Raw genomic sequence first — 22,007 nt, forward strand, 5'->3', positions numbered from 1 at the left:
AGAATGTTCCCAAATTACCACTTTTTTTTTTTTTTTTAAGAAACCAAATAGTCCATTGATCAATTTCAGACTTCTCCGCTGAGGCTGCCAACAGTTTACCTTTACCAATACCTCTGTAATGTCATCAGCCTAGAAAGGTGAGCCCACACACTGATTCTTATCATGCCACCTTCCAAGTATCAAGTTTTACCACTATCTATTTGAAATAGAAAGTCTCCAATACCATTAGGATTATTCTTCCCCAGAATTCAAAAGATTCAATAGCTAAATTTGGATTCTAACATAAATAAACCAAGATAATCCTTTCTCTATTTTTCAATTTCATCTACGACAAACATCAATCTGTTTCTAATGGACCTTGAAATTAATTTCTTTCCTAAATTTATTTACATTGTTAGTACCAGTACAACTCTGGCAACGAGGTATTTTACTTAACTATGGCTAGGAAGCCAGCAGAGGGAGCCCTAGAAAATGCTCTCTTTGACCCTAATTCTTTAAAACAGAACTTCCTACATTTTATAGCATTGAAAATAAACTCTACAACACCGCAAATTAAACATCCACATAGGCAAGTTTCTCTGGCAATATTATCCACTGATGAGACTCTTTCAGGCATCTAATCTCTCAAGCATTAGATTATCACTCCACTACCTTGTCCCCTGTGACAGATCTCTTGACTGTTGATTCATCGCCAGCTTCCTGAACCATCTTAATTACAAAAGAAAAAAGAAAAGAAAAAATACATATACCTGGCCTAATGGGCTAAATATCATGGGCCAAATATCATGGAAGTTTAAGATGGATAAATTAAATCTGAAAGTTTAATAATTAAGATTTTACATGACTTTGAAAAAATGTACAGTGAAAAGATAAAAGAGTTTTAGAGCAAAACCCTCTTGATTTTGAGTCATGGTTTGCCTACTTAATAGCTTTTTGAGCTGGGAAAAGTTTACCATCCTGGGTCTCAATTTTCCCATTTGCAAGGAAGAGATAACACCATCTACTTTAGAAGAATACTGTAGAGATTGAGTGAGCTTAACTTCATGAAATGCCTAGTGAAGTCTCTGACATATGATAAGAGTCATACAAATCTTAAGTTCAACTTCCTACCTCCACAAACCACCACCTGAGGGCAAATTTTTTTAAGCTATTAATTCCTGGACACTGCATTATTTTTCTGGCTATGTATTAATTCTCTCACTCCTTAAAAAAAAAAAAAGAAAAAAAAAGAGGAAAAGACACAGAACATAGTTAGCTAAGAGGAGACAAATCATTTTCTTAATGTTGTCTCTCAAAACTCAAATCCGTATGGATAGCAGATCTAAACATAAAAGGTAAAACAAAGAAGCTTTTAGAGAAAAACAAGAGAACATCTTTTGGATCATCAAGTACGAAGACTTCTTAAACCGAACACAAAAAGCTAACCATATTTTTTTTTTAAACTTGACAAACTTTACTGAAACTATGAACTTCTGCTCATCAAAGACACAATTAAGAGTGAAAAGATATGCCATGTATTCAAAAAAGGAATTGCATTTAGAACAAATCCAAAACTACTGCAAATCAAAAAGGAAGAGTGAAACCACAATAAGACACCACATCACATTCACAAAAACTGCTAAAGTAAAAAAGACAGTAACAAGGATTGGTAAGGATGTAGAGAAACTAGAATCCTCATATACTGATGGTGGAAATGTAAAATGGTGCAGCCTCTGTGGAAAACAGTTTTGCAGATCCTCAAAATGTTAAATACAGAGTTATTGCACGACCTAGCAATTTCATTTCTACGTATATAACCAGTAGAAATAAACATGTCTGTGTAAAAACCTGCACACAAATTTCATTATCTGTGCAATTCATAATAGCCAGAAAGTGACAATAAGCCAAATGTCCTTCAACTGATGAATGAATAAACTAAATGTGGTACTTACAGAACGGAATATGATTTGGCAATAAAAAGAAATTAAGTATTAACACACGTTAAGACATGAGTGAACCTTGAAAACACTGAGCTAAGTGAAAGAAGCTAGTCACAAAGACCATATAATATGTAATTCCATTTATAAGAAACGTCCAGAATAGGCAAATCCACAGAAAGGAGATTACTAGTGACCAGGGGATGGGAGCTGGGGGAACAGAGAGCAGCTGCTAATGGGTATAGAGTTTCTTTCTGGGGTGATAAAAAGGTCCTGAATGAAGATACTAATGATGGTTGCACAACTCTGTGACTATACTAAACCACCACTGTACTGTGAAGTTTAAAACATGATTTTAATGGTATGTAAATTGTAAGCTCAATAAATCTGTTTAAAAAAGAAGACAGACAACTTAAAGAAATGGAGAAAAGGTTTTAGCAGATACTAAACAAAAGAACAATGGACTGGTTCAAAATTGGGAAAGGAGTACATCAAGGCTGTATATTGTCACCCTGCTTATTTAACTTACATGCAAAGTACATCATGCAAAATGCCCGGCCAGATTAATCACAACCTGGAATCAAGACAGCCAGGAGAAATAGCAACTTCAGATATGCAGATGATACCACTTTAATGGCAGAAAGTGAAGACGGAACTCTCACCTCTTTATGAAGGTGAAAGAGGAGAGTAAAAAAGCTGGCTTAAAACTCAACATTCAAAAAACGAAGATCACAGCATCTGGTCCTATCACTTCATGGCAACACAGGTGGGGAGAATGTAGAAACAGTGTCAGATTTCATTTTTTTGGGCTCAAAATCACTGCAGATGGTGACTGCAGCCATGAAATTAAAAGATGCTTGCTCCTTGGAAGAAAAGTTATGGCCAACCCAGACAGCATATTAAAAAGCAGAGACATTACTTTGCCAACAAAGGTCCGACGACTCAAGGCTATGGTTTTTCCTGTGGTCATGTATGGATGTGAGAGTTGGACTGTGAAGAAAGCTGAGCGCCAAAGAATTGATGCTTTTGAACTGTGGTGTTGGAGAAGACTCATGAAGAGTCCCTTGGACTGCAAGGAGATCCAACCAGTCCATCCTAAAGGAAATCAGTCCTGAATATTCATTGGAAGGACTGATGTTGAAGCTGAAACTCCAATACTTTGGCCACCTAATGTGAAGAACTGACTAATTTGAAAAGACCCTGATGCTGGGAGGGATTGGGGGCAGGAGGAGAAGGGGACAACAGAGGATAAGATGGTTGGATGGCATCACCGACTCAATGGACATGACTTTGAGTAAACTCTGGGAGTTGGTGATGGACAGGGAGGCCTGGAGTGCTGCAGTCCATGGGGTCACAAAGAGTCGGACACAACTGAGCGACTGAACTGAACTGAACTGAAGGGTGTGGCCAGAAAGGGAAAGAATGCTGGTTACACGAGTGTGTTGTTTCTGAAAAATTCATCAAGCAGTACACTTACATATAAAAAGTCTTAAGATATGGTCCTTCTATCCAAAAAGTAGAAATGAAATCACAATCTTAAGAACATACACCTAACACCTCACCTACAAGGGACACAGTTTGAAAGCCAGCAATTAAGTCTAAAAGGACTGAGCCCAATGTAAAGGCCACAAAGTAACTTGCTCTAACACTCATTCTTTTTAACAACATAAAAAGAAACAGTTCTCCATAAGCACTCTAGAAAAAACAGCTACAATACGCAACATGGCATTTGCTACACATTTTATACTCTTCCAAGAAGCAAAAAGTGAGTTTATGACAGAAACTGCATAGTGAAGGGGCAGCCATCTCTACTACATAAAAATAAATTAGCACCAGTGATTGGAAGCTGGATTCTGAATCACCAACTATACATAAATAATCCCTAATGCGGATTCACTCAATCACTACAGGCAGTTTCAGTGGATTCTGAGATCGATTTAGTGAATCATGACAGAACTGACAAATGTCAAAATAGAGAAGTACCAAAAACTCATGCCTTAGTAAGGGTCACCCCAGGAAGAGTCTGTACCCATTAAACAGCTGCTCCTCATAGTCCCAGACCCTGGTAACCACTATCCTAGTTCCTGTTTCTATGGATTTGCCTATTCCGGACATCTCATATAAAATCATTCAACATGTGATCTTTGTGATTGACTTCTTTGTGTACAGACCTAATCCTTCCATACTGGGTTGATTTCCAGTGAGGTATTCATCTCTTTACTTTGCACTTCCATCTAAAGGATACAGAACTAATACCTTAAAGCAAGGAAAGGAAACCACACACTACTTTCTGAACACAGGATATCACCAGATGAGCTGTTTTGTAAGCTTATATGCAAAGATATCCAAGCTTCTGGCTGGTATATAGGAGATGTGGGATCGATCCCTGCATCAGGAAGATCCCCTGGAAGAGGGCATGGCAACCCCCACTCCAGTATTCTTGCCTGGAGAATTCCACAGCCAAAGGAGCCTGGTGGGCTGCAGTCCATGGGGTTGCAAGGAGTCAGACACGACTCAAGTGACTGAGCACCCATGCAGGCATTCACAATTGTGTGGTAAATAATTTTGAAACAGACTAGAAGAGTTCAAGGCTCACCTGTTAAAACATTTCTTCTCACATGCTCTACCAAAATAACTCAAAAGATATTGCTCTCCTGATTCTGACCCTATAACTTGTAACATATAGAGCAATTACAAATAAAATTCAGATAACTAAATGAAGTAAAAACCCATCACTACATAATAGCTTTCTAGAATAGATCTGTAGGTTAGAAAAACGATATTAAAAGAAATCAGTCTGCTCCAAAAGAAACTAAAACTCTGACAACATGCCACCTCATTTTATACTCTTCAAATACCAACTCAGGTACTTGTTTCTTAGGGAAAGAAAACTTGCTTTGTGACCTCAGGCAATAATCTCTCCTATTCCTTTTCTTTAGCTGTACAGTGAGGAGGCTGACTAGATAGTTTTTAAGATCTAATGACTCAGCAAGAAAGAAGTCTCTTGCTAAGCTATCTACTGATTCTATAGTGTAGATCAAACTCAACAAGATCGTTTTAATCATATAGACTTTTAGTCATTTTAGTTCACGTGTTCAGTAACAAAAATGGCAAAGCAATGAAAAGAATACTGGCACTCATCTGTCTTTTAACATACAGATATAAAATTTCCTCCAAAACGAGGATCTTCAAAAATTAAGCATATTTATAAAAGAATGGGTCAGATCTGATCCAAAACTTAAAACAGCATCAAAGTACATGGTTAGGTACACGAACAAAAGTAGCTGCTGAATGACTAAGTAGAAATACTATTTAAAATGTTTACAAGTTTAACAGTATTGTCACTACAGTAGTGGTTCTCAATGGTGACAAAATAATGTAAATGCTCATAAAGGCACCAGCTAACATTTATTGAGTTTTTAACCACATTCCAGACCCTATGTTAAGTGCTTTACATGGAATATGCCATTTAATCTTCAGAATAACCAATGAGGTGGTGGACAGCACAGTTTTAATAAACAATGTGCTCAATGTTTTTCCAAAGTATTTTCATATACACTATTTGATGCGGTTTTTAGTTTTTTTAAAAAAGGCATTACTACTGGAGGAGGCATTCCTACTCTCCCCACTTTTCAGATAAAAAGAACAAAGCTCAAAGAAGTTCAATGATTCGTCCAAGGAAAAACAATGAATTGGTGGAATGACACTAGAATCTAGTGATTCGTGAGGGTGGTTTCCAATGGTCGGTTACGATAGTTTCTCAATGTATCTATCCATGTCCACAAGGTTCCTTGTTGCTGAAAATGTGCTTAAATGCTTTCTCACTAGTGCTTAAAAAAAACAAACACACAAGCAAAACCCAAAGAACCCCAGCACCATTCTCTTCATGCTGTAGTAAATTTATATGCAATGTCAAAAGGAAGTACAGTCTCCCAAAGTCAGTCCTTTGGCTTTGCATATATTGTGTAGGAAAAAATCATCTTACTTGATAATCTACAGCTCCCAAGGCAAGCTACAGTCAGATTCTAAAGCACATGTCAAATCTTTATGGATATTTTCTACTTAGATTGTTAACTGATATTTTACTAGTGTTATCAAGCAATATAATTAACCATTTTGGTAGAATATTAAAGCCAAGAAAATGAATGTACTAATGTTAGTGGTTTTTCTAAGTTCAATTCTTATGAAGACTTCACGGTAATTATTTAAAATCCCTGTCAATATTTGACCCAGAAAGCCACTAAAGCCAGTTCTGTGTACTTTACTACTTAATGACCAGAGCCAGAAACCATAATCACCCACCAAGAGCAGGTCTCTCCAAACGAGGATCCTTAAGTCCATGTGTAAGAATACTCATCATAAAAAATATATAAGGGTATACAAACAACGTGACGGTATTAATTTGTTTGAGGCTTTTTAATATTGGAAAAAGTTTATGTTCAATGATACTGCCAACTCCTAAAAGTGTCCTAAGGTTCACCTACACTGTATTTCTTATAATGAATAAAACACTCCTGTGTGCCTGTGCTCAGTCACTCAGTTGTGTCTGCCTCTCTGTGGCCCCATAAACTGCAGCCTGCCAGGCTCCTCTGGCCATGGAATTTCCCAGGCAGGAATACTGGAGTGGGCTGCCATTTCCTTCTTCAGAGGATCTTCCTGACCCAGGGATGGAACCAGCATCTCTTATGTCGGGTTCCTTACCACTAGCGTCACCAAAGCTCAAGTAAAACATTCGTAATAAATGAAGTATTCTGATTCTACATTTGAAAGCAGAATATGTTTATGAAACAATTCATAGCCTTTTACTAGCAGAGGTCAATTTTGGGAGCAGGTTAAAATCTTTAAATGGTGCTTATAAAACTTTTTTCATTATAAGATCATATTTGGAAAATATCAAATAACCCACTGTTTTCTTTTTGCACCCATTGTTTTCAGAGTGAGTGAAAAGAGAAGGGGCTAAGAGTGAGATTTTTATGTTTTTCAAATGGGGGTATGAGTTAAAAAAGTTAAACACCGTGTTAGAATAAAAAAAATTATGACTACCAAATAATGGGATTTCATTTTCTCAAAATAAGAATGAAGTTGAAATCTTGCAGGATGTAGTGTAGATTACTTAGGTACCATTAAGAAAGAGCACATCTATATAACAGTAGATATGGTCTTGGTATTGTTTTCTATAGAAATAATTTCACTTACTGTCCCTTTATCCTCTAAGGAGAATACCTAATACTGCCCAGTATCCAGCAAATGGCTCAGAAGATAAAGGCCTGTTATTACACTGGAGACGCAATTCATCTCAATGGCCTTTCCTTCAAAACTTCCATCATCTCAAAATCTCTCTCGGAGGAAATTATAAGGAATAGTGAACATGACATTTTCCATGTCCCCATACTGTTTGTGAACACAGGCTCCAGAATGTCCTCAGATATCCCCCATTTCAAAGAGTATGAAGTGCAGAGTAGAATTAATTTGAATATTTTAATTTAGAAACATCTTACAAGAGACACCCATAAGGCAACTCCAAAAATTTTGAAAATGGCCTTGATGGTTTCACTTGATAACAGAAAATCTAGGCAAGAATTCTCTATTAAATACAGTTACTTCAACTGTAGTAACTTCTAACAAGGCTGAGAAGTTCTGGCTAACAGTTCTCCTGCTTTATGTTAGGATTAGAGAATGGGAATAAAAGTGGTATGCATGGTGAACACAGAATCAGACCCAATCCATATGGAAATCCAAAATATAATGTTATTTTTCTTTTCTTTTTTTTTTGGGCTTACCACGCAGCTTATGGAGTCTGCCAGGAAATTTCCTATAACGTTATTTTTAAAAGGAAGCTTCTCACCAAATTTTAAAATCTTCTACTAGTAGTCCACTTTAAAAGATAATTTTTATAACTATATTTTAAAAAAATATATAAATATTTCAGTCACTGTGAACATGTTGGGAAAATAAAAGAATAAAAATGTTGCCATCCACCAATTATCCTTTTAATAGCCTGGCTTTTTAGCTTTCCATTTTCCTGGGCACTTGAATGCATATGCACATACACATACATGAAGGCACATCTATGAACCCAGAGTGTTTTGAAACATAGTTTTCACTGAATGCATAGCCTTCCAATCTGCAGTTAGGCCCTAATTTATTTAACAGCTCCTCAGCTGTTGGATAAGTTGTAAAGCTAACATCCTATGATAACTTTTGGCCATACTGTAATATACTTAAATATGTTAAGTTACTCAAAATCTTTGTGAAACGTGGCTAAGGGGCAACGTTAGTCACAGAAAAAAAAAAAAAGGACGGGAAAAAATTTTAACAGCAGTTACCTTTAGATGGTAAGATTACAGGTAATTGAGGTTCTTTGTTAAACTTTTTGAACTTATCCAAATGATTTCTAATAAACGTGCTGATAAGCAGAAAACAATGTAGCAATTTACTAAAATGGAGACCAATGTTCATATAACTAGACATTAGAATTCACTAATATGGGGAAATACAATTCAGTGAAGATAAAAGGTAGCATTTAAGGTTGTAGATAAATACCTATAACAACAAAAGACTAGAAAAACTAAGTGTCTATCACCAGGGGGTGGTGCTTAACCAAACTATATTACAACAGATTCACTAAGGAGCTAAGAGAAAGTGAGAAGCCGATCTCTGTGTGCTGCTACGGAAAGACAGACGACGCTCTTCTACATTAAGAAGACCAGGGTGTTTAACAGTATGCAGCATGTGATTCTAACAGTTATAAAAGAAAACAGAGTTAAACGTAGGGGATGGGTGTTGATTGTTTTACATGCATAAAACACTTTGGAAAGGATACATAAACTGCATCGGTCACTTCTAGGTTAAGTATGGAGAGCTGGGTGTGTAATACGATCACAACATGAAAATGTGCATTAATACATAAAAGATAAAAAGTAAATTATTCATAGCAGAAAATCTGGAATCACTTCAAAGTTGTCTCCTAAGTACTTTTTTAAAGCAGAATCTAACAACAGATCTAGAAAAATAATGGAAAAAACAGAAAGTTCCATCTATGAATTGTAGGAATACAATTTAAAAATAACATAATAACTAGCAATGGATATGTGTGCACTATAAACTGGTATTTCAAAACACACTTACACAAGTTTTTATCACTAGCAAGGAAACAGCCAAAGAATTATTAAAGAAAACTAGCTTTTAATTAAACCATTCTAGAACTTATTAAACATGGGTGATTTTATTCCATGATTATCCTGTCATATTTACTCTGGTTTACAAGCTCACTAATCCAGAGACAGAATATACAACCATAATTTAGGCAATAACAAATGGAAATAAGATTTTTATATGTTGAGATTTAACATAGTACTTTCCTCCTCTAAAAACAAAGATAAAGAAACCAATTACAGAATGGGGCAGAGTGGGTTAGGAACTCTGAAACATTTTAAAAATTCTCCTAAAGTAGATGATCATTACTATTTTTAAAGCTCCCTCTAATAAAACTCAAATGAAAGAAAAATTACTTCATCTTTTGCAACATTTATGCTCCAGATGCAGATTGGAAACTAAGGTTGTCCTTACTAATTCTAAAAACCATATTTATAGATTAATAGTATCTGCAGTACTGAATATGAGTGCTGATTTACTGAGGTGCACCTATGTAAAAAAAAAACAAAACCAAACACTCCAACTTGTTTAACATCCCACAGTCATTAACAGAAGTCACCGAACTGGAATCCTTTTGATGTGTACAGCTTTCACTCAGACTTTTAAGATTCATTAATACTGTGCTTTACCTAGAACACGTTATCATAAAAATATCATGAATCCCCAAGGATTCACGGCCACAATCAGTTCGTAATACTGGATAACAAACCCCACAGCAGAGAGGTAGGAATCAAACCAGAGAATACAAAGAAAAATACTGCCACTAACTTTCACTTCACATCTGAGATCTGACAATTCTCCTTCCATTTCCCCCATCAGTGTGGCACCTGGGGATTGGCTTAGCTAAAGGGAACAGGAAGGTATTATGATTTATATATAGATTCCCTTTATTTTCTAGGGAAATTATCCTTTCCACACACCCAGAGTGTGGCTTCAAGAGGAATTTTTAGCAGAATGGAGGGACAAGTAGCTGTGATAATCCTGAAGATCAGAGAGGTGACTGATCACAGCCCCATTAAGCAGATGTCTGGTAATTTAGTTTAAGAGATGTTCTCTCACCTGAAACATGGGACCCAAGGCAGAAGATGAGCGCAGCAATAGGAAGTGCACTTTCCCACTTTCAGTGAAAACGCTCTTGTGAGAAGCTGAGGAGCTATCTATTTACACTCTATTATGTCCTGAAATAGCACCATGGATCGGGGCCACTTTGTTAACAGTCCATCATATTATCACTCACGCAGGTGTCACAGCACACAACCAACACTGCCACTTCCTTGAGGAAAGGACTTCCAATTCCTTGAGGAAAGGATCAGCTCTGTACAACCCAGGCGGTTCATAGCTGGGCCTGAGCAAACGCCTTTCGAAATACTGTTTCTCTGCATCCTGGTGACTGAACTTGCTTTCCTTTACTTACCTGGATATTTTTTTTTTTTAAGTTCCTTTCCATTACCTTTTACACTGTGGATCTAAATCTTAAAATCCACCGAGCAGCCTTAGGAAAAAGGAGAACGGAAGTTGCCCCCGCCAGGGAATGTGGAAAAGGAGGGTTGGGAAGGTCAACAGCGACAAAGGAGACAGAGAAATCCAGTGAAAATCAAGTAGGTTTAAGTCCGTTAAACCTACTTTTAGGCAATTCGTTTCGTTGCCTAACTGGCTTTTCCGGACATCCAGGCAGCGCCGAAGTGAATTAACTCGAGCCGTCTCACCCCCCGCCTCCAGTCTGCGGGTTCCAGGTTTCCTTTTCTTGGAAAATGCAAATGCTACCTTCACCATCACCTCTTTTGCAGACTTTGCTCCTCCCACCCCCTCCCCGAGCCTTCCCTAACTTTGAGAGCTAAGAATAAAGGGGAGGGGGCTGAGAAGGCCGCGAAAGAAAAAGGAGTCAGGGTTGCCCTCTCGCCTGGGCCACCCCCGGCCAAGTCGCCTGCTGCCTCCTCGGTTTCTAGTCCGTCCTCCCAAAGCAGCGGACCCCGGGCGCTCCAGGGAGGCAGGATGCGAGCGGCCTCCTGAGCCGGCCTTGTCCAACGATGCACCCTCGACCGCCGCTCCTTCGCGGGGTCGGGCCTGGCTGCCCCGGGAAGAAGTCCGTCGGGGCCTCCGCCTCCCCGCGGCCGGGCCCCGCCTCCCGCCCGCCGCCCCCGGGCCGCTGTCGAAGCCCTTACCCGCAGGACGTGGTAGCCTTCTGTGCCCCCGCCTGGGATCTCGACGCTCTGCGAGGAGCCCATGGCGGCGGGCGATCAGTGTGGTCGGGCTGGGTTCCGCGCTGCTCCCCGCCCCCCGCGCGCCGTCCGCTCCGCTCCTCCGCGTAGCACTTGGGACGTGGCACTCGCTGCCTCCGGAGAGCCGGGCCGCACTGCCCGCTGGGAGATGGTCACCGCGGCAGCCAGGGCCGCTGCGACGCCGCAGACAGCGCCACCTGCCGCGAGTCACCGGGAGGGGTCTGAGGCGCCACGCGGGCCAGGAAGGAGGGAAGCCTGGAGCGGAGGGCGGGGTGAGGCCTACTTATGCTCGCGAGAGAGCAGAAATACGGTTCATCCGGCCTTGATACCTTGCTACGGGTCCCTTGGCTTGACAAGATTCATCTAGACGCGTTCCCGCTGTTCCTGAAGAACGGTTGCTCGACTGTAGCTCCCCCTGGTGGCCAGAGGCCGGAAAGGGGCTCCTGCTGAAAAGAATAGCTGCTGCTACTGCTAAGTCACTTCAGTCATGTCCGACTCTGTGTGACCCCATAGACAGCAGCCCACCAGGCTCCCCCGTCCCTGGGATTCTCCAGGCAAGAATACTGGAGTGGGTTGCCATTTCCTTCTCCAATGCATGAAAGTGAAAAGTGAAAGTGAAGTCGCTCAGTCGTTTCCGACTCTTAGCGACCCCATGGACTGCAGCCTACTAGGCTCCTACGTCCATGGGATTTTCCAGGCAAGAGTACTGAAATGGGTTGCTATTGCCTTCTCCGAAAAGAATAGGCCCGATGCAAACACAAGGAGCTCCCTATTCGCGGGGTTTCTAAACTTGTATGTAGGTCATGTCTCCAGGTTATACAGAGGATCCTAGTAGTCGCTCTCCGTGAGTGGACTACCGCGTCCGCTCAGCTCAGCTCATTTTTAAAAAGGGAAATGTTCCCTTTATAAAACACCTGTCCTAGAGAGTCATGGAGGGCCCGTCAAAGTTCTCTTTTTGTTTTTTGCCTTCCCTCATTGTGAAAATAAGATCAGTCGGTCACAACCTGAGCGATGCCAGTGTGGGAAATCCAGTTGGATGACCTTGGCGGTGCACTGAGTTCCCCATTCCACTTCCTTTAGGTTGTTGTAGTCACACTTTTCCTATTCTGTTCCTCCTTTTATCCCTTCCGCCCTCCCCAAATGCCCAGTTACTGCCCACGGGCCAATTTGACCATCAGCGACGGAAGATCAACCAAGTATCAGGACAAATGTATTCTAATATGAAGCAACGTTAAGTACCCATGAAGTATTCCAGCTCAAAAGGTTTACTTGCTCCTCTCACGCCTTTAGTTAGATCTTCCTGTTTCTGTTTACAGGAATATAGAGAATAGAAGAACAAGTAAAATGACTTCACAAGGAAGGAAGCACGCAAAAAAAAAAAAAGAAAGAAAGAAAGAAAAAAAAAAAAGAAACTGGCTATTCTCTAGAACAGCTAGCCAGTTCTTTTCATCAAGTCAGAATAATAAGAAAGGGTTTAGACTTCCCTGAGGGTCCAGTGGTTAAGAATCCACCTGCCAATGCAGAGGACATGGGTTCCATCCCTGGTCCAGGAAGATGCCACATGCCTTCGGGCAATTAAGCCCATGTGCCACAACTACGGAAGCCCCCATGACCTACAGCCCATGCTCCACAAGGAGAGAAGCCGCTGTAAGGATAAGCCTGTGCACTCCAGCTAGAGTGGCCCCTGTTCCCAGCAACTAGAGAAAGCCTTCACACAGCAATGAAGACCCAGCACAGCCAAAACAAATTAATAAATGTTTTTTTAAAAAAGAAAGGGTTTATGCTGGGTTAAGAGATATGAAGGAAATAACCAGGAGATGCAGTGAAAGGTGTTAAGTTGGGGGCTGATTTGGAGAAATCTACTGTAAGACATTTTGGGCTTAATTGGGAAGATGTGAATACTGTTTGAAGAAAAGCACTTACTGTCATGGAAAAGTGGAAATTATTGACTGGAAAAAACAGGTTATAAGACAGAATACGCCTATAAACAATATGAAACATTTTTGTAAATAAAATACATGTTAATATATAATATCCATATAAAAATGTGGCATGATACCAACCAAGGGTAAGAGTGGTGATCTCTGGGCAGTGACAGAGATGTTTTCTTTTTTGTCTTGGCCAGTTCTACATTCTAAAATGCTCGTGGACTGCTTTTGTAACAAAAGTATTTAAAATAGAAAAACAAAAATAATATTTCTTTCTTTGCTGTCAATAGACCAATACCAGGTTTTTAGGAAACCAGTACATACACAAAGAAATGAAATCTCCAGTTATTAGGCTCCTCAAGGACAGGAAAGCTAGTGAAGTCAGCTCTGTGTTCCTAATGTTCAGCAGAGTGTTTGTCAGCTAATTCAGCAAATTAATGAAACTAATGCAAAGGAGTAAGTATAAGAACTAGATTTGATGATTATTTTCTTGTTCTGCTTGGCAATTATAATTCTTTTCGTGGTGAGGTCATAAGTTATTGCTATGTTCAATGGTCAAAATTTTTGTTTCTCAGATGTCCAGCATGAAGCCATGGTTCGTGGAGACTCAAGGTAGCCCATGAGCAAATTCCACCCTTCCTTAGAGCTGTAATATGTCTCAGCGCTACGAGTGACTACCTGCTATTTCCCATACAGACCATTTAGTGTTTTACCTTCTTGACTTTATTCAAGCTCATCCATATATCTGAGATGCTGTTTTCCACATTTTCTATTTCAAAAAATTCTAACTAATCCCTTAAGACCCATATCAAATGTCACTTATTTACCCTTAAATTCAGTATGACTCTCTCCGTGCTCCGAGTTCCTGGAGTAGTTACTCCCTTCATTTCTGGTAGCATCATCACACGACCCCACTATCTTCCACCATTTATAGTCTATTCACTCAGACTGAGGATCATATTTTTCCCTTTTAGATTCCCAGTTCTTGTTTGAGCGTTGGGAACATGGTAGTAATGTTTGTTGATTTGAATGTGTGTGATGAAGAGTTTCCAAACCTTTCCTTTTCAGGATCAATTAATAAGTTACCTCTGCTCTTCCTGTTTGTGCCTCATCAAACCCTGTGTTATTTCTTTAGTGGCAACTGGTAGAGGGCGAGGTGCAAGGCTCACCCGATTTGGACCTGAGAATATGTGATAACCGTTGCTCCTATTTTCCTAGAGCCATTCATTTTCCTCTTTTACTTGGGGAAATATGTTCAGAGGGCAGAGAATAAAATCCAAGGATGTTGCCAAAGCTAAAATAAATTGATGTCAAGATGGAAGGGAACACTTGGGAGATTATTGTCCAAATCAGTCTCAATTGAAGTAGGAATCTGCTGCCGGCAAGTTGATATTTTGAAACATCACAGGCAACAGAAAAATAAAGCCCAACAAAAGCAAATATCTATAGACTAAAAGAAATCAAATAAGATGAAATCTATTTTTCTGGAAGAAAAAGCATCTGAGATGCAATTTGTATGTCTATTCTGGGGTTTCATTAATTCTGAGTTTCCATAAATAAGCAGTTCATGATAGAAGGGTTATTTGTGACATATTGGCTAGTACAGCCTAATATTTTTGCCTCCAGACTATTCTGGGAAAGGTTGGCTCCTAGGGCATTTGGAGGGCAACCACTCTGCATAGTCAAATAGCAGGGCCTCCTTCATCTATAACCCTTTCCTGACCTGGATTGTTTTGTTCAGGAGGGGTCATGTTATATGCCTTAGAACCCCAGTCATAGCTAACCGGAATAGAGGGGACCCCCTGACTTATCAGCAACCAATACCTACACTAACCAATAACCTGTGGGGTGGCTATTAAGAAAAGCTCTGTCTCCACACACCCTACCCCAAAAAACAAACAACAGTTGATGGTGACTAGCTAGGTCAATAGATTTTCTCTTTGGGCACTGAGAGCTGAGAAATATAAGCAGAGACCTTCTCTCAATGTATGCTTATTTCCATATTAGGATGTAAACTCCATGAGGTCTTTGCCTTTGACAGTTTCAAAGAACACTGGTCAGGGACCTCCCGGTGGTCCAGGGGCTGAGACTCCACACTCTCAATGCAGGAGGCCCAAGTGTGATCCCTGGTCAGGGAACCATATCCCATGTGCTGCAACTAATACTCCGAGTGCCACAACTAAAGATTCTGCATGCTGAAGTGAAGATGACAGTCCACATGCCACAACTAAGACCCAGTGCAACAACAACAAAAAAGAGCATTAGTCAGGTACTTTGCAAAATATACATTCATTTGGGTGTCTCTAATGTTTTCTTGAGCGAACTCCAGGAGACAGTGGAAGACATGGAACCTGAAGTGCTATAGTCCATGGGGCCACAAAGAGGCTCACACAGCTTAGCAACTGAACAACAATAATGTTTTTTTCATGATTAGACTTGGTTTGTGGAATTTGGGGAGCAAGGCCAAGAGGTGAAGTGCCCTTTTAATTACATCATATCATTACATCATTGCATCATTCACTATAGCATGACATTACTGGTGATGTTAACTTTGATCCCTTTGTTAAGATGCTATCTGCCTTAAGAGTGAAGTTAAGGGAAAGGGAAAGTCCCTTTCCCCTGGAAGCAAGTTACTAAGTCTAGCTTACCCTTCAATTCCACCTCCTAGATGGGGGAATATACAGAAATAATTTGGAATTCTTCTGTAAGAAATTTTGCCTTTTCTCTCCTATTTATTTAATCATTTTACTTATATAAAATGATTAGGCTCATGTACATTTATTATATTATTTGACTATAATCCAGTACCACGTTATTCAATGCTGGTAGGAAAGCAAAATGGTATATTTTGTTGTTCAAATTGTTTCAGCTTTGCTAATTGGGACCGCTTTGGGGTTGGCCTCTGTATCCCTTTGACAGGCTTTTGTGTATGTGTTAAAATACAAATAACCTAAAATTTACCATCTTAAGCATTTCTAAGTGTGAAGCTTAGTGGTATCAAGTACAGTCACATTGTTGTGCAGCCGTTCTTTCGTTATTTGAGCATTTCTGTACTTTATGGCTCAAAGTGCTTTATGGCTACAAAATGCTCCAGGCTTATCTTGTATTTTTCCTGTTTCAGTCCTAGTCTCAGCCATTCCTCCAAGGAGCTCTGATGCCTTTAAGTGGAAAATGGCATTTAGAAACTAAGATGTTGGTTGGCTATGCTGTTTGCTATTGAAGTGTCACCACTCTTTGATCTCCTCAGCAGACAGACCCAGAAAACATGTTACTATACACTGATCTAAGTATATACACATATTTATAACATTTCTATATTTCTCTATCTGTGCATATTAAACTAAATATGAGTTCACACTGTCTCCAACCCGAATTGAGCACTACAGGATTCATTCTGGCATCTGCCCTATGTTTATTTGTAACTTCTGTCCTTGACAGCGAGAAGCCTATCTCCTATTACCTATCATTTATTTACTCTTTACTCACTTTTTCAACTTGAGTACATACACAAGGTAGGTTCATAACTGTTAACATGGACTCCTGTGAGAAACTATTTATCGACTACAGTATTGTATTTACATACAGTTTTTTATCTTTTGCTTTACAGTTTCCAGTCAGAACACCATTTCCCAAAGTAGGTCAGCTCCTCTGCCCCCTGACCCCCGTCAACAAAGTGAAGATATATGGTAATCTTCACCTGTGCAATACAGTTAGATTCATTAGTCCCAGGCTGGGACCCTGGATCCATCAGGATTTTCTTTTCATTTGCACACAGTATAATTTGTTCTTTGTGATGTGTATTTCTATGAATTTTCACAAATGCGTGTATCCAACGCCCTAATACCATACAGAACACTTCTATCACTTTAAAACTTCCCTTACATGGCCCCTTTGTGATAAGCCATTCCCCCTTGGCAACCATTAATATGTTTTCCAACCTTATAGTTTTGCACTTCCCAGAATGGCATATGAATGGAATTATACCATATCTAGACTGTTGGGTCTGGTTTTACTCATTTAGAAAAATACATTTAAGGGGACTTCCCTGGTGGTCCACTGGCTAAGATTCCATGCTCCCAATGCAAGGGGTGAGCACTGGATCCCTGGTCGGGGAACTAGATACCACATGCCACAACTAAGGTCTTCCCAGCTGGGGCTAGTGGTAAAGAACCCACCTACCAATGCAGGAAACATAAGAGAAGTGGGTTCAATCCTTGGGTCAGGAAGATCCCCTGGAGGAGGGCATGGTGACCCACTCCAGTATTCTTGCCTGGAGAATCCCTTGGACAGAGGAGTCTTGCAGGAGTCTGCAGAGCAGTCTACAGTCTTGCAAAGAGTTGGATACAACTGAAGCAACTTAGCACATATGCATGCTGTAATTAAGAGTCTGCATGCTGTAACTGAGAGCTTGTATGATGCAACTAAAGATCCCACATGCCACAAATAAGAAAGACTTGGTACAGCCAAATAAATACATACAAATATTTTTTTAAAAAAGAAAAACTCATTTAATATTCATGCATGTTACATGACTCAGTAGCCCACTCCTTTTAATTATAGTATTTCATCGTATGGATGTACCATCATTTGTTTTTCCATTTACCTGTCAAGAAACATTTTGGTTGGTTTCAGATTTTGGTGAGTATCAAAAAGCTGCTATGAACATTCATACATAGGTTTTCTGTGAATACAAATTTTTAATTCACTTGAGGAAACACCTAGGAATTGATTTACTGGGTTGCATGGTAAATTTTTGTTTAACTTTATAAAAAACTGCCAAATTGTTTTCCAAAATGTCTGCATTCCCACCAGCAGTGAATGTACATTCCTATTGCTCTGCATTCACACCAGCATTTGGTATTGTCCACTTCTGGATTTTAACCATTCTCTTAGGTATATCATGGTATCTGATTGTGGTTTTCACTAGCATTTCTCTAATGACAAATGCAACTGAACATCTTTTCATATACTTATATGCCACCCATATCTCTTTCTTGTCAAAGTGTTCAGATATTTTATCCATTTTTACATTGGGTTATTTATTTTCTTATCATTGAGCTTGAAGTGTTCTTTATGTCTTTTGGATTTGAAACCTTACAAAATATGTGACTTACACCCAGATTTGACTTGTCTTTTCATTCTCTTAACAGTTGTCTGTAAAAAAAAAAAGCAAACATTTTTAATTTTACAAAGTCCAGTTTATCATTTTTTTTCACAGAGTTTGCTTTCAACATGGAAATGCAAGGTCACACAGACTTTGTCCTGTTTTCTTCTTGAAGTTTTATAGTTTTCCACCTTATAGTTAGGTTGATGATGCATTGTAAGTTAATTTTTGTATAAGCTGAGTGTTGAGGCTTATTTCTTTTGCTTAGGAATGTTCAATTGTCCCAGAACCATGTGTTAAAAAGAGAATCCTTTCTCCATCGAATTGTCTTTGCACCTTTGTCAAAGAAGAACCTTTAGAGCTGGATGTGATCTTCCCAGCAAACAATTTCAATAATAAGGCCCCAAATGAACTAAAGCTCTTGTATTTCTTTCACATTTCATCATCTTTTTATCACCACAAGTATTTTAAACTAATACCTCTATTACTTGAGATAACCTGCATGTGTGTGTGTGTGTTTTAACAGATAAAAGAACTCGCTTAAAGCTTTCCCAGGTTACTTCTTTCAACTGTCTCCTCCATCTGAGTCCTTCTAGTAATTTTATGGGTGTCTAATTTTAGGAATGAGTCCTTTGGTTAATTATTACTTGTGGGCTCTTTGAAGATGAAAGGTGCTGGTAGGGCCAGTAATTAGTCCAATAAGAACAATATTGACCTCCTGATATCTGCCCTTTCTTGCCAACATATACATGAAAAGGTACTCAACATCATTAATCATTAGAGAAATGTAAATCAAACTACAATGGGGTATAACCTCACACCAGTCAGAACAGTCATCATTAAAAAGTCTACAAACAATAAACACTAGAGAGGGTATGGAGAAAAGGGGACACTCCTACACCGTTTGTGGGAATGTAAATTGGTAAACAACTTACATTGTTCTGAATCTCCCAGAACAGTAGGGAGATTCCTCAAAACAATAAAAATAAAGTTGCCATATGATCCAGCAATTCCACTCCTGGAGGAAATTCTAATTTAAAAAGATGTATGCATCACTGTGTTTATAGCATCCCTCTTCACAATAGCTAAGACATGGAAGCAACCTAAATGGCCATCAATAGAAGAATGGATGAAGAAACATGCAAAGAATACTACTTAACTATAAAAAGGCATGAAATAATGCCACCTGCAGCAGATTGGATGGACCTAGATATTACCATACTGAGTGAAGTGAGTCAGAGAAAGACAAACATCATATGTTATTGCTTATAGGTGAAATCTAAAAATGATATAAGTGAACTTATTTATGAAATACAAAGACTCATGGACATGGAAATTTGAAATAGATAAACAAGAACCTACTGTATAGCAAACTATATTCAATATCTTGTAATAAACTATAATGGAAAATAATCTGAAAAAGAATATATGTGTGTGTGTGTATAAGATATATATATATAGGACAGAGTCACTTTACTGTACACTTGACCTAACACAATGTTGTAAATTAACCACACTTCAATAAAAAACTATTTAAAAAACCAACAAACTTGCTGTACCATTTAACACTTCCAAAAAAGAAGTGATTACTAGCGGTATCTTACTCCTGGTTTAAATAGAAATGTATTTAATAATTTATTACTTAACATGATGTTTGCTTTCAGTTTTTGCTAACTAATCTTTCTAATGTTAAGATGGAATCTTCATAAGCCTGCTTTACTTTAAGGTTTTGTGAGGAAAAGCTGCTGAATGTCAGTTTATATTAAAGTACATAATTCCACTTAATCCATGTTTTTTCTCATTTAACTTGTTATGGTTATAGGTTTTTTTTTTAAATGTTGAAACATTTTACATTTCTGAAATAAGTAGTTTTTGGATATTGTATTATTTTTCACCATGCTACTGTATTCCATTTGTATATTATTTATTTAGAAATTTAAAATCTATTCCTATAACTGAAATTGCTCTGTAGTTTTTTCTCTATTTATCAAGCCCTGTGCCTCTATAGCACACAAGTCATAATTCTATCATAGAGCTTATGACCCTGATGCAAATTGTTTATCTAATTGTGTATGTGTCAACAAGTAGAGAGCAGGGACCAGGTCATATTCGATTTTATGTTCTTTGTGTCAAGCACGATGCCTGGGACATGGTAGAATCGCAATGTATCTGTGTTGGATGAAGGATGCAACGGCTTTTGGAAATATTTTCCTTTCATCTAATTGGTTCAGACAGTAAAAAATCTGCTTGCAATGCAGGAGCTGCAGGAGATGTAAATTCAATCCCTGGGTTGGAAAGATGCCCTGGAGGAGGGCATGGCAACCCACTCCAGTATTCTTGCCTGGAGAATCCCATGGACAGAGGAGCCTGGTGGGCTATAGTCCATGGGGTCACAAAGAGTTGGACGTGACTGAAGCGGCTTAGCACACAATGGTTGTTAGCCATATATTATCTTTATATCTCTTTTTATCAATGATATGTTTCTATCTTCAATTATTTGCTTACAGAAATACCATTATGGAATGTAATACTGCAGTTAAAATGAATAAACCAGAGCCATACGTATTGATATAGATGCACCTCCAAAGTATCAAGTTAAACAGAAGAGCAAGGCTATGTACAGCAGGTCACTATCTATACAAAGTTTTTAAGATTGAAACAATATTGTGCACTTATGCTATTGAGTCTCAACCCCATCCCAGTTCTTCTATGCACCCTTATGTATTGCAAAGGGCTAGAAACTTGTGAACTCTTAATACATGTCGCAGTTTCCCTTATCTACGGTCTCCTAGTTAGGTTGTGCAGGAGATTAGAAAACTGAAGGGAAACACTGTTTTCCTTTCCATTCCTGGCAGTGCTTCCAGCCCTGCTGGCAGTAGCAGTAATAAGAGGTGACTGAAAATAAGCATTTCAGTCACATCAGCGGCTCTACTAGCAGCAGTAGTGCCAACTTGCAGCATCCCTACAGGGAAAAACCAAGTAAGCAAATACACTGAGCTCGTTTTCCTCTTCGGCCCTACTTCCTGCCACCACTTTCCACCTGCCAAAACCAACCGGAAATCAGAGGTGAAAAGAATCCAGTGAGGCAGTCTGTACAGTTCAGCTTTCTGAGCTCAAAGAAAGGTACAGAATTGACTTGGAAGGGCGAATGGATGAAACTGATCATAGCTTCCTCATCCTGTTTACATCTTCAGCCCTTCCTGTGCTTCTATAACCAATTCGCAGTATTAAATCTCCCTTGTGTCTAATACATAGAGTGGTTTCTGTTTTCCTGACTGCACAATGACTGATTCAGTATACTTTATGGATATACAGATATGTAGCAAAGGAACAATAACTTGCACGGGAATGATAAACTCCTTGTTCAAGATAATGGCTCCCTCTAGATGGAAGAGAACAGAATGGAACAGGGGACAAGTACGTAGGCATCATTTTCCTTATCTGCAATATTTAACTTCTTAAGCTGGAAAGTGAATATATGGATATTTTGTTGTTCTCTATGTTTGTTATATGATTCTCTATTTTTTCATGTGCCAGACTATTTTAGTCATCCTCACAATTATACATATGTTTATATATATATATTCTTATATGGGCTTCTTTGACAGCTCAGTTGGTAAAGAATCTGCCTGCAATGCAGGGGACCCTGGTTTGATTCCTGGGTTGGGAAGATCCCCTGGAGAAG

The 22,007-nt window shown here is 39.0% G+C and overlaps 1 protein-coding gene across 2 annotated transcripts in view; it reads right to left on the reverse strand.

Moving 5' to 3' along the window:
- Positions 1–11,565, reverse strand: part of GORASP2 (golgi reassembly stacking protein 2) — a 32,021-nt gene extending 20,456 nt beyond the window's left edge. The window contains exons 1-2 of one of the 2 annotated variants that reach the window (XM_044933948.1): positions 11,234–11,565; positions 10,695–10,814 (exon numbers count right to left, since the gene is read on the reverse strand). In XM_044933948.1, the coding sequence (XP_044789883.1) occupies positions 10,695–10,814; positions 11,234–11,296 (183 nt within the window). In that variant the 5' untranslated portion in view covers positions 11,297–11,565. The remainder of the gene's footprint in view (positions 1–10,694; positions 10,815–11,233) is intronic. The other variant, XM_006069489.3, reaches the window with a different exon arrangement.
- Positions 11,566–22,007: the final 10,442 nt, after the last annotated feature.

The sequence above is a fragment of the Bubalus bubalis genome, chromosome 2 (assembly GCF_019923935.1).
Source record: "Bubalus bubalis isolate 160015118507 breed Murrah chromosome 2, NDDB_SH_1, whole genome shotgun sequence".
Lineage (NCBI taxonomy): Eukaryota > Metazoa > Chordata > Mammalia > Artiodactyla > Bovidae > Bubalus > Bubalus bubalis.